The sequence below is a fragment of the Leopardus geoffroyi genome, chromosome B3, assembly GCF_018350155.1.
Source record: "Leopardus geoffroyi isolate Oge1 chromosome B3, O.geoffroyi_Oge1_pat1.0, whole genome shotgun sequence".
NCBI classification, from domain to species: Eukaryota; Metazoa; Chordata; class Mammalia; order Carnivora; family Felidae; genus Leopardus; species Leopardus geoffroyi.
The window spans coordinates 144,707,506-144,721,096 of NC_059337.1; the positions used below are offsets into that span (position 1 = coordinate 144,707,506).

Genomic DNA, 13,591 nt, shown 5'->3' on the forward strand with positions numbered 1-13,591 from the left:
TTTTTCCCAGCCTCTCTCCCCTGCAGCATCCTTGAAAGCTAGGGATGCCATCCGCAAGCCGAGATATTCCCGTGCTGAACAGAGTAGCTCATGCTTGCCGTGGAGTAGATGAGAGGCTTCAAGTTGCAGGAGCAAAGCATCTCCTGGCACTTCCCAGCTTGAAAGCAGCTGTAACACGAGCCTCCCGCCACCCCATCCCCATCTCTCTTGTTGGGACCCCCCACACGAATCCAATAGAAAGCGTCTTTGATGGTTGTTTGATGAGGTGTGGCGCCTCGTGGAACCCTGTCTGCCTGGGGAAGGTTGGCTTATCTCTTATATTCTAGAAGGCTGTTTGGTGGACTCCTACCAGGAAAGCTTTTATTGATGGTTGCACGAGTGCTAAAGTGAATTTTTAAAAAATAACCTAGGAGTTAGGCTAGACACTTTAGGTGTATGAAAACTTGGGTTCGTCTCAGCCTGCCTTTGGCGATCCTTCCTGGGCTGTTTCACTTACAGTCACACTGCAGTAGTTTGGAAATGTACTGATGAGAGTTCTTCTTGAATCTTCTTCTCAGAGAAAAGGGTTGTGCCTTAAAACATTTCTGTGTGTGTGACCGTCCTTATTAACCATATCTAAGCACACTTGATTTGTAACGATCAGCTCTAAATCGAAACCAACTCAGTTTTTATGTTTAGCTTCCTGATAAATCTATAGCAAGTCTGGTGAAATTTTACTACTCCTGGAAGAAGACAAGGACTAAAACCAGTGTGATGGACCGCCACGCTCGGAAACAGAAGCGGGAGCGGGAGGAGAGGTCAGTTCCTGCCTGGAGGTGGTGTCTCCCCGCGTGGGGGATCTCTCGGGTCACTAGAATTTCTAAGAGGCGGTCGGTGCCCAAAGGAAAGGGAGTTCCCCAAATGCCTTCCTGGTGGAGCCAGATGTACACAAATATTCTTCAGTAACGTTCGTGAGCTGTATCATTAACGCATGAGCCCACCGTTCTTTGGGTATTCGTTTCTTACCACTCTCTTCTTCCTGCATTCAGTAAACTTCCACCTTATTTCTTTATTTTTCAATTTTCTTTTTAGACATTTATTTCCGAGAGACAGAGACAGAGCGTGAACGGGGGGAGGGTCAGAGAGAGAGGGAGACACCGAATCCGAAGCAGGCTCTAGGCTGCGAGCTGTCAGCACAGAGCCCGACGCGGGGCTCGAACCCACGAACTGTGAGATCATGACCTGAGCCAAAGTCGGCCGCTTAACCGACTGAGCCACCCAGGCGCCCCAAGAAACTTCCAGTTTAAATGAATGAACTTTTCCACATACTCTTTCATACCGCTGAAGGGTGTCTCCTTTTAATAAGAAGGAAATCTGTTATTGCCTAGGTAGAATTTTTTTGGGTATACTTACACAAGATTTGTTTGCCACATTTTTATGTCTGGTGTGTTAAAAGATGACAGTACAGTTTAGATTTCTCTCATCCCTTTCTTGACCCTCTATTTTGTGTGCGAGAGGGAGGGAAACATTCTGTGATTCTTCTTCCTAAGGACACCAGCTATAGGGATAGCTTGGTGAGTAGGATACATCCGAGCCAACACTTCCGCCAGATGGCGCAGAGCAGGGGGCGGCCCTGTGCTCACACGCAGAGGCAGGTTGGAGTCTCACTCCAGAGGTGGTGTGAACTCACGTGCGGGGTCAGTGCCACACGCCTCTTCCCCGAGCCTCCGCCTCCTCAACTCTAAAATGAAGCTGCTCACGGTCTAGAAGGCAGCAAGTGGACATAGTGGTTTTTGTGTTAGGTTGGTGGCTTTTTGAAATATTTTTTCCACGTTTTCTGTAATGCTGTTTTTTAATTTTTTTCATTTATTTATTTATTGAGAGAGCGAGAGAACAAGTGGGGGAGGGACAGGGAGAGTTGGGGACAGAGGATCTGAAGCAGGCTCTGCGCTGACAGCAGAGAGCCCGACGTGGGGCTCAAACTCACAAACTGGGAGACCATGACCTGAGCCAAAGTCTGACGCTCAAATGACTGAGCCACCCAGGCGCCCCTGTAATGTTATTTTTAAATTTTTTTTAATGTTTATTTATTTTTGAGAGAGACAGAGACAGAGACAGAGACAGGTCGTGAGCAGGGGAGGGGCAGAGAGAGAGGGAGACACAGAATCCGAAGCAGGTTCCAGGCTCTGAGCTGTCAGCACAGAGCCTGACGCGGGGCTCGAACTCACGGACCGCGAGATCATGATCTGAGCCAAAGTCGGACACTCAACCGACTGAGCCACCCAGGCGCCCCTGTAATGTTATTTTTTTTAACTAATCATACAAATGAAGTGAAGGGAGAGAGACTACCTGATCTCCGTGGCCCCATCTCAGGAGGGTATTTTATGATTTTAAATAGGATATCGTGGGAACAAAGTGGTAGTATGACTTCTGGAGAATTCACATCCGTGGGCCCAGCTGTAAAGTGGGGGCAATGGTGGGAACGTCTGCCGAGCACTCTCCAGCTGTAAGAATCTGTAAAAGTGTTGACCTTGATACGTCTGGATGCTGTGTGGTCTGCAGCATATATACTAGTGGGTCTGTTTTTGGTTTAGTGCTCTTAGTAATCAAAGAAAAGTGGCAAATGCTAATGCATTTGTTTTTGTGTTCCAATAACTTTTGATTAAAAATATTTATTTCCATTATACGTTAGGACTCATTTACTGTTTATAAACAAAGTCTTGTACTACAGACAGCTGTACTCTGCTAACCCTGAAATTAGAGTTAAATAAAAGAATAGGTTGGGGTTTGTTGTCCCCCGAGTATGAAACGGTAAGAGCATCTACTGCCCCGCCCTCACCACAGGCTCCGCTCCCCGGTGCTACTCTGTGTACCAACCCTGAGAGCACCTGTCCCCCGCACCGCCCCCCCACCCCCCACCCCCTCCCCCAGCCCCCGGTGGGGAGCCTGAGCCCTTGAGCACCTGTGCAGACCGGGACGCTAGCGCCTGAGGGATTGGGGGAAGTGACAGCAGGGACGAGAGAGGCCCCTCAGCCCTGGCTCACTCTCCTTTTGAACTCTCGCTCCTGGGCCAGAACTCAGCACAGGACGGCAGCACGGCCATCTGGGCCGGATCCTGAGACGGTGGGACGATGAACTGGATGTAACTGGGGGGAAACTGGGGCAGGCTGTGCTCGGCTTCTGTGATCCTCGGTTTTCTTACTTTTCAAAGTAAAGGCTCTACTATGGAGCTCTTTTAAAAAAATAATAACACGTGGAAGGCTATAAAGAAAGGCATTTGAAGTACCATGTCAATGTGAATGTTCTTTTTAAAATTAACCTAATTTAAAATCTCAGTTTATCCAGAGCCAAAAGGCTCTCCCCCTTCTGGCGCTTGGATTGAGTCATGAGTGTGTACTTGGGACTTGAAGTGGAGTTTCACTTTTTCGGGATTTGTTCCCAGCGCATGGGGACTTTATTTTTGAGTAATTTCTCAGTTACATGTAATGATAGTGTCCTAGCCCACCACAAGATGATTACGGGGCAGTTACATAAATGCCTTAAATTTGATCTTTTCAATTGAGAGTTGAGAAGAAACATTTTACAAATATGAAGCAACCATGTTCTAGACCTGATCCAGAAGTTAAAAATCTATTTCAGTAGGTTGTTGTTGTTGTTGTTTTAATCATTTAGAGTAAGAGAACTAGGAGTTGGTTTTAATTTATTTGAATTGTAAAAATGTTTATCTCGGCAATCTGAAAACATACTGATTTTGTATTAAATCTGTCATTAAATCAATTTATTGCTTATATTTGTATATTAAATAGAATTAGTACCAAATAGTCTTTCAGTAACTTGTTCTTGCCTTCCAGTGAGGATGAACTGGAAGAAACAAATGGAAATAACCCCATTGACATTGAGATTGATCAAAACAAGGAAAGCAAAAAGGAGGTATTTTTTTCCCTAGTATTGTTTAGGCAAATAAATTTTATTAGTACCATACGTAAAACATTCCTCTTACTTATTCTATTTAATATATTTATTGCTATGTACAAGGCGTCATGATAATGACTTTTTAAACAATACTAACTTTGCTGTATAGACTTTAGAATTTTGTTTGCCAAGAAGCAGGAATAAAGGAAACCGAAAGCAAGCGATAGCATTACTGAGTAATGAGTTTGTCCTCATTGGGCAGCCGTCCTCACTGCCTTCTTTCCCACGCCATCAGCCCAGTAGTTAACGAGTGTGGGCGTGGTACTGGTGAGGACCAGGTGAGGGCTTGGTTCCTCCTCTCAGCCTTCGGGATGTCCTCTCGATGGCCGGCACAGGGGCCTGCACAGTGGGGTCATGAGCTGGGTCATGAGTGCACTGCAGAGGGCTGGCAGGGACTCAGGGCAAGTTTTCCCGTTACTTAGAAACAGCAGCGTAGGTCCTACAGCAGCGAGCCTCACACATGGGGAATTTTTAATTTTTCACATCTTAAAAATCATTATGTCAGAAGATTCGAGAGGCCCATGGATTCCTACAGTTGTATATAACTTTTTTTCTGTGTATATTTATGACATTTCTTTATTGTGAACTTTTCACTGAGAACGATGAGGTGTCTGAATGATCTTATTAAGCCTTTTGAAATGGGTTGCAGTCTTAGGTTATTTTGCCCATTCATAAAAATTGAATAAGGCCTATGTGGGATCCCTGAGGGCCCCCCAGGGAAACCCGGGGCTCCTTGGCACAGACTGGAAAGCCCCCACAACACAGCATCCCCTGCGGCAGAGCCCTTGCAGGGAGGATAGCACTACAGTCCCTGGAAGGAAGGGCCCCTTAGTCCGTCGGCCCCAGTTCAGGCTGGAGTGTTGGATCCCAGCGTGGTTATGACTTTTATATATAAGTTCGTAGAAGTGCTTTTCTGAAGAGAGTCTGTATCTGCAGCTTCAGTAAAACCTCAAAGAGTTCTCGATCTTGGAAGGTTCTGAAGTAGGAGAAGAGCTGTTCTTCGGCATGGAAAGACAAAAGGGTCCAGGCACACCTAAACTTTAAAATCGCGTCAAACATACATGCTTTTTGTAGGCAAAGTAGGAGATCCAGCTAAACAAAAAGGAGAAAAAGAAAATGATGATATTGTCACCCTTAATCACTGCTAACATTTTGGTGACTCTTTCCAGATGACTCCATGAAATGTATATGCCTATATACACACTTATGACTCTATACTTGCTTTTTTAAAAACATAAAATGGGATCTCAATATATCATTTCTGAAACCTTTTAAATTTGGTCTTTCTTGAACATGTTTTTATGTCAAATACATTTTGTGTACATAGCTGTTATTAGCATGTTATTTTATCCTACACATCTTTCATAATTCAGTTAAGCAATCTTAGGGCTTTTTTATCAGTTTCCCCCCATGCTTTTTGCTGTTATAAACAATGCTGAAATGCTGGGCTCATGATTAAATACTGGTTCACTTAATTTTTTCCACTGGAACAAATTTTTGGAAGTTGAATTGTTGGGTCAAAGTCTTCTAGTTACATTTTAAGGCTTCATTTGGTAGGCTATGTGTCACCAAACTGAAAACTGATAATTCCTTCTGGATGGCACTCCAGCTAGATTTATACGAATGCCCAAATAACAAGATCATTTTAAGGGTTAGCTAAGTTAGATTCTTTGGGAAATCAAATTGTACCTACAGTTAAGAAGCTTTGTCTTGATACATCATTATCTGTTGGCTTCTTCAGGGGAACATTTTAAATGAAAGGGGAAAGGCTTGATTTAACTTCCGTAAGATTTATGTAGCACGATTCCTGATTAAAAGAGAAAAATGACTTACATCTTAAGTTTCTTTCTGTACTAAAATGTTGTGAAAACAGGCACGTGATCAGTAGGTGATCTCTGCTAAACAGCATAGAGCTGTTACAGACGAGATGTAGTTTATTGCCTACTAACATTTTTATGTACTGTCTGTTACCACCTGTTCAAGGATTTACTGGTACCGTCGTAGTTTGCAGGGTCGATTTATGGCAGTGTTTTAAGATAGGAAGCAGAAAACCTGCACATATTCTCAGCTTCATCAGCAAATGTTAATACACTAACAAGATGAGATTATGAACTGTTACAAAAACTTCTTAAAATTGTTATCAGGACAGTATCCTTTCCTTGCCAAGATTTTATTGCATTTCATTTCCAAACGTTTCAGTTTTAGAGAAAGCACTTAAAAAAATTAGCAGCAGTCATGCATTATCAAATGACAGCATATGTTCTTGAAGCAAATTATACAGTTGCCCTAAAAGTTAAGTGTCATCCAAAAGGAGGGTATATGAAAAACAGTCATAGTTACATGTGGAAGTTTATATTTTTTATAAACTTCCGTATAGAGTTAAAGAATTTAAATGGGTTTTATGTATGTGCTGAATCATTTTTTCCTTTTATCTTTCTGTGGCCTTAAGTCCATCTGTTTGGCTAAGAACTATTAGGATAAAGGAGCTCACCATTCACATACACAAAGCACACCAGAAGAGAAGACAGATCTCTTTTCTTCCTGTATTACTGCAGGAAGCTCAGAACGCTTCTTGCCAGAGGCTCAGAGTGATAGAAAAAGGTTGTGTTTATATAGGAGGGCAGTGGATTCTACTTAGAAGTGTTCAGCCAACATTCAATGGCCAGTGTTTCTGTTAACTGCCTGTTAGTTTGTGGATGGTAATTACAATACGGCATGGTATTTGTCAGATTGTTTAGAGCCATGTTAGGAAAGTAGGCGTATTACTGTTCATCTGGCATTTTCATGTTTTGGAGTCTCATTTTTCAAATCTGTGTACCATGCAGGTGCCCCCTACGGAGACAGTTCCTCAGATCAAAAAGGAGAAACATAGTACGCAAGCTAAAAATCGAGCAAAAAGGAAACCTCCGAAAGGAATGTTTCTTTCTCAAGAAGACGTGGAGGCTGTTTCTGCCAACGCCACTGCGGCCACCACGGTGCTAAGGCAGCTAGACATGGAGTTGGTCTCCATCAAGCGGCAGGTACCGCGGGTCGGGGCTCACTGACGCTCAGGGGTCCCTGTGTGTTCCTCACACCTGAGTGTCCTCTTTCCACAAGCCTCTGAAGGGCATTTGATTTCTAAGGAACTGGACCGAAGACTTAGGTACTGATCCATTGATACTTCTTTCTTTTTTTAATTTTTTTATTTTTTTTAATGTTTATTCATTTTTGAGAGAGAGAGAGAAAGAGAGAGCGAGCAAGTGAGCAGGGAAGGGCCAGAGAGAGAGAGGGAGACAGACATAGAATCTGAATCAGGCGCCAGACCCTGAGTGGTCAGCACAGAGCCTGACATGGGGCTTAAACTCAGGAACAGTGAGATCGTGACCTGAGCTGAAGTCACTTAACTGACTGAGCCACCCAGGCATGCCCACATTGATGTTTCTTAAATTGACTTTGAAACTAAAGGTATATATGTATATCTTTAATACACACACACACACACACACACACACACACACACACACACACACAGTGTGTATATGTGTCTGGGTGAATTTTCATAGTGTGAACACACCCACCACACGGCCACCATCTGGATCAAGAGATGAACTGCAGCCTCCCAAGCCCCATTCATGTCCCCTTGTATTAAATTTTTTTTATGTTTATCTATTTACTTACATTTTTTTGAGAGGGAAACAAGAGTGAGCAGGGGAGGGGCAGAGAGAGGGAGACACAGACTCTGAAACAGGCTCCAGGCTCCGAGCTGTCAGCACAGAGCCTGACGCGGGGCTCCAACTCATGAACGGTGAGATCATGACCTGAGCCGAAGTCGGACGCTTAACCGACTGAGCCACCCAGCTGCCACTCATTTCCCATTTTAGTTGCTGCCCCGAGGGGACTCAGCCTTGCCTCCCAGGCTTCACTAGTGCCCATCTCACTCATTACCCACCTCCTTCCAGTTGGTGGCCACTGGTCTGACGTTTTAAACCAGACATTATTTTTATTCATTTTGGATTTTATATAAACAAAGTCATATGATGTAGTTTCTTTTATGCCCAGCATCGTTCAACATATGAGATCCATCCAGGTCGTCCTTTCTCATTGTTGTATAAATATCCTAAAACTTACCCACTGTACTATTACTAGACATTTGGGTTGCTTCCCATTTGGGGCCGTTGACCAGTTAATGCCGACGTGGATGTTTCTTTGACTCTTGCTGTATTATGTATGCATCTCTGTCGCGTGTACACCTAAGAGTGGAATTACAGAGTATGCCTGTGTCCAGCATTTTCTAGAATGGTGCCAAACAGTTTTCCACGGTGGGCTGCCAATTTATGTGAGGTTTGGTTGGCCTGCATTAGGGCTTACTCACTAACTGTTGCACTGTTGACATTTGGGCCCGGAGAATTCCTCGTTGTGAGTGTCCTGTGCATTGTGAGATGTTAAGCAGCATCTCTGGCCTCTAGATGCCAGCGGTTGTGACCTTACCCCATCAGGTGTGACAACAGAAATGTCGTCAGGCCTTGCCAAAGCATTACCGCCCTCCCCCCCCACCGGGGGTGGGTCAAAATTACTTCCCCTTTCCCCTTCTGAGGCTCACCTTTTGATGAACAGAAGTTCTTAATTTTAAGGTAGTCTAGTTTCTCATTCTTTTCTTTTGTAGTTAGTGCTCTTTTCAGTTTTGGTAAGAACCTTTACTAAGAGTATGAAGATATTCTCCCATGCTGTCTTAAGTGTTGTTTGCCTTTACATTTTGATCTTCCGTCTATCTGGAAATGTTTTTCTGTGTATGCTGTTACATATAGGGTGGATATTCATTTTGTTTTTCACGTAGCTATCTGGTTAACAGTGCTGTTTATTGGGAAAAAAACGAAACCAAAAACGATCCTTTTCCCACTGCGGTGATGGGGATCTTTGTTTCAAATGCAGCGTCTGTATGTGTATGGTCTGTTGTGACTTTGGTGTGTTTGTCCGTCTTCACTGGCACCATCCTGCCTCAATTACAGGGGCCTTACAAACCTGAGTGTCTGGGCCAGTGATAAGTCCTCCAAGATTGTCTCTCCTGGCCCTTTGTGTTTCCATAGAAAATGTAGGTTCACCTTCTTGGTGTCCAGAAGAATAATTCTGCTAGAATTTTTATTGGAATTGTATTGAATCTCTAGATCAAAATAGAGAATTAACACTAAACTAGACAGCCACCCCTGTGATTCGTGAACGGGATCCCTCCCCTACCAGCACAGATCTGTCATTCTCTCCGTGTTCTGCCGCCTCTGTGTTTGGGGCTTTGTCAGAGTTCTCCCTGGATATTTGCTACTTTATGATAATCCTTTTCTGATTATTTGCCCTGGTATGGGGAACGGCTCATCGTTACGCGGTACATTGAAACTGCAAATTCAGCGGAGTAGCCAGCTGACTCTTGTCCCTTCATTAGTGCCCTGCCCCTCCCCCATCCTTCTGTCTCTGGAATTTGAGGCAAATTGTGGACTGATGGTTTACTTGTAGTTTTTGCTGCTTTTGATTTGTTGATTTGTTGGTTCCTTAGAAGGTTAAACTGGAGGCTGGCAGTCCTTTCCCAGATGAGAGGAGGGGTCTGTGCCCTGGTCTGGCAGCTCGGGGCGGGGGACAGCTCACGGCAGGACCAAGTGTTCCCCCAGCAGTCAGAGGATTGGCTCCTACGCTTGGCTGCTGGCGCAGTGGCACCCTAATCTTGGGAGAGTCACTTAATCTTTCTGGGCCTCTTTTCAAATGAGGAGATTAATCCTTGCCTGCCTGATCTTACAGGCTGTCTGAAGGCTGCGAGAGAGAGAGAGTGAGAGCGAGAGCGAGCGAGAGAGGGAGTGTTTTAAGCTCTGTTTGTGCTGGAGGGGCTCTCTGAACGGGGCCTGGAGCCCCCACCCGCATCTTCGTCCTCCTTCCTCCTGGAGGGAACTGTCTCCCCCTGTGCCGAGCGGACTCCTGACGCTCAATGGTCGATGTTAATCTTTTGAGCAGAGAAAATGAGGCCCTTCTTGCACACAGGTGTTACTGACTTCGCAGTACAATAGATAGAACTGTCTTTGGTTTCACGGCCAGAGTCAGGAGCAGGACTTTTTTATTTGAAAGTAGCTACTGAGAATCATGTGGAATAGAGGGGCTTCGGTTCATCGCTAACAGAGGAGACAGGTCGCCTGCCCCCCTCACAGCCTGTCGGGGTTGCTGCCGAGTGCACTTGTCGACTCACAAATGGCCATTTTATCTGGATGCTTCCACATGTGGTGGTGTCCCAGGGAAGGGTTCACATGAAAATAGCAGAAAACCTGACTGATAGCAGCTTAAACAATTGAGGATTTAATTTTATCAAATAGCAAGAAATCCCAGCATCGGTGGCTCCGGGCATTAGTCCGTTTGTTCACGGTGTTGTGACAGACCCGGATTCTTTTGCATTTTCTCCTCCACCATTCTTAGCGTACCTGCTTTTCATCTCGCTTGTTGGCTCCCGTTGGAAGCTTCCAAAGCCATTTTGTGGCCTTCGCGTCTGCACTGGGGGCCGATGGAGAGGGGCCGGAGGCGGGGCCGACCCTCCCGTCCTTCCAGCAGGAAAAGCTTTTACCTTCTCGGGAACTCCTGTCCTCCCTGCGTGCTGCATCTTTGCAAAACGGCTCCTCCTAGCCCCGAGGAGGACCACCAGCCTCTGTCGAAGATGCCAGAAGGTGGCTAGGGGCAGACGGCTCTTAGATTAGCCGGCGGCCAGTGCCTGTTGCGCTGGGTCTTTCTGAGTAGAGAATGAAAGGGTCACACAGGAAAGTAGGAAAAAAAAAAGTCGCTAGGTAAGGCACCAGGCGAACTTGACTGCTATTTTGTTTTTTTCTTTAAATGCTGGTCACTTTAAAATTTTTTAATGTTTTAAAATTTTATTTTTTTTTAATTTTATTAAAAAAAAAATTTAGGGGGGCGCCTGGGTGGCGCAGTCGGTTAAGCGTCCGACTTCAGCCAGGTCACGATCTCGCGGTCCGTGAGTTCGAGCCCCGCGTCGGGCTCTGGGCTGATGGCTCAGAGCCTGGAGCCTGTTTCCGATTCTGTGTCTCGCTCTCTCTCTGCCCCTCCCCCGTTCATGCTCTGTGTCTCTCTGTCCCAAAAAATAAATAAACGTTGAAAAAAAAAAAAATTTAGGGGCGCCTGGGTGGCTCAGTCGGTTAAGCGTCTGACTTCGGCTCAGGACATGAGCTCACGTTTCATGAGTTCAAGCCCCACATCAGGCTCTGTGCTGATAGCTCAGAGCCTGGAGCTTGCTTGGGATTCTGGGTCTCCCCCTCTCTCTGCCCCTCCCCTGCTTGTGCTGTCTCTCTGTCTCCCAAAAAATGAATAAATGTTAAAAAAATTTTTTTAATAAAAAATAAATTAAAAAATAAATAAATAAATTTAATGTTTTTTTTTTTTTCTTTTTTCAACGTTTATTTATTTTTGGGACAGAGAGAGACAGAGCATGAATGGGGGAGGGGCAGAGAGAGAGGGAGACACAGAATCGGAAACAGGCTCCAGGCTCTGAGCCATCAGCCCAGAGCCCGACGCGGGGCTCAAACTCACGGACCGCGAGATCGTGACCTGGCTGAAGTCGGACGCTTAACCGACTGCGCCACCCAGGCGCCCCAATTAATGTTTATTTTTGAGACAGAGAGGCAGAGCATGAGCAGGGGAGGGGCCGAGAGAGAGGGACACAGAATCTGAAGCAGACTCCAGGCACCCAGCTGTCAGCACAGAGCCAGACGTGGGGCTGGAACTTAACAAGCCTTGAGATCATGACCTGAGCCTATTTTTTATCCAGCTTGTTGCCACTCTGGCTTCCTTTCCAACTGGCATGATGGTAACCAAACCCTGTTCTTATTCATAAACACTGAGTATTTCTAATAAGGAAAATGCATTAGGAAGAGAGGTGAAGGTTAATGAGAATTTAGAGCTAACTTTTAGTTCAGAATTTGCAGGTATTCTGTATAGTCACTTACGTAATCTCTACTTCTTTATCAATTTCAGAGAGAAAATGCATGTGGTGAATAGGTTGGTCTCCTTAGGAAACGTGTATTACTTAGTCACAATGCAATATATACCCCATTTCTTACCTGTGTAAACAACCAGCCAGAATGAATAGAATGACATAGTAACCGGAATGCTGGGAGGCATGTAGTATTCTGGATAGCTGATTCTTTTGAGAATTTGTTAATTCTCTGTCACAAGTTTATGTCACTGAATATAACCTTGAATTATGAACATAGCCTTGAACATGCCCTTGCAGCATTTTATGGGTGGTTGGTACCTGAGAGCTCTGGGCAGGAGTCTTAAGACCGTGCTGTTGGACGGGGTAGCCAGTAGACACGAGTGGTTATTTACATTTAAGTTTGGATTAAAGTAGAAGAAATGAGAAGTTCAGTTTCTTAGCTGCATCAGCCACATATCAGGTGCTTAGTAGCAAGCTGCGGGCGGTGGCCGTCGTGTCAGATGGCACAGCTTCAGCATGACGTCGCGTCAGAGAGCGTTCTGTGACACGGTGCCAGTCTGAGAATTGGGTGTTACTTTCCCAAGAGCTTACCGTGGGTGAATTTTCTGGTACCAGTTTATTTTCTTCTGACTTGTACCTTTTCAAAAATAAACTAAAGCAAATTTCAGAAAACCAAGGTCTTTAGTTTTGGTTTTACTATAGAGCGGATTTTATGCACATTTCCTTTATTTTTCTTTTCAGTTGTCTCTGTGTTCTCACTTGGCGTGGGCCGTGTGTCTGGCAGGCTTTAAGGCCCTTGCTAGTGGCAGACAGGGTCACTTCCTCGTCCCTAGAGTGCTGGTCCTACTCACGGGGCCGCCAGTCCCCTGTACATCTCCACTCCCCTTTAAACCTTTCAGAAGAAGTGAACCCAGGAAAGGAAATGCAAAATTGGAATTCTGTGAAGTGTAAGTACTTGAAAATGAAATTTGAGTCTAAGTAGGAAAAGATTGTTCAAGGAGAAGAGAATTATTAGAGGGTCTGTGAGGCTGTGTCCTTCACCACCATCCCCCACCTCTCAAAGTCCTGCTTTTTCTTCGTTTGCCTTAATAAGGTTGCTGCTTTTGAGGGCACCTTCTGCTCCGGAGTGTCTCTGCTGTTTTATTTGGGAAAATGAATCTGATCCTCCCCTTGCTTGCTTTTTTGCCCATGGGATTATTTAGAAATGAAAAGCCCTAGGGTTGATGCCCCCCTGGTCCTTGGCACGGAGGTGCCCCTGCACGTGGAGCTGAGAGGGAGCCCGTGCGCGGGCCCAGCTCCTTCAGGAGTCCGTGCGCAAGTCCAGCGGATTGTCCGGTGGATCGATTCAGTGGTTGGTATTGTTCGTGTCTTTCTTTCGATTACTTAGAGGCAGTGAAAGATCAGGTGCGTCGAATCAACACGGTCACGTGGAAAAGATCTAATTTGTGAGAAAGTGAAGAATTACAGTTGGCCAAAATGAGGCTGTGGGAAGGTAACACGCTGCTTTCTGCTCTCTCCTCGTTAAAGAAGGCTGCCCTGCGGGCTCCTGCGCAGGGGTGCTTGGGCGGGCCGCGCCGGGCCCCAGGAGGTACACCTGCCGGCCTGCAGAGCACTCCTCTCGGCTGCTTCCGCTCGGGCCGCGTGGCGGGAAGCCAGGCGTGGCCTGGTCTTGTGTGTCAGGCTTCAGGTGTG

At 45.5% G+C, this 13,591-nt stretch overlaps 1 protein-coding gene across 2 annotated transcripts in view; it reads left to right on the plus strand.

Moving 5' to 3' along the window:
* The window catches only part of RCOR1 (REST corepressor 1), a 130,789-nt gene that overhangs the window by 108,215 nt on the left and 8,983 nt on the right, over positions 1 to 13,591 (plus strand). For both annotated transcript variants that reach the window (XM_045448311.1, XM_045448312.1), the window contains 3 exons: positions 679 to 797; positions 3,831 to 3,909; positions 6,777 to 6,971. In XM_045448311.1, the coding sequence (XP_045304267.1) occupies positions 679 to 797; positions 3,831 to 3,909; positions 6,777 to 6,971 (393 nt within the window). The remainder of the gene's footprint in view (positions 1 to 678; positions 798 to 3,830; positions 3,910 to 6,776; positions 6,972 to 13,591) is intronic.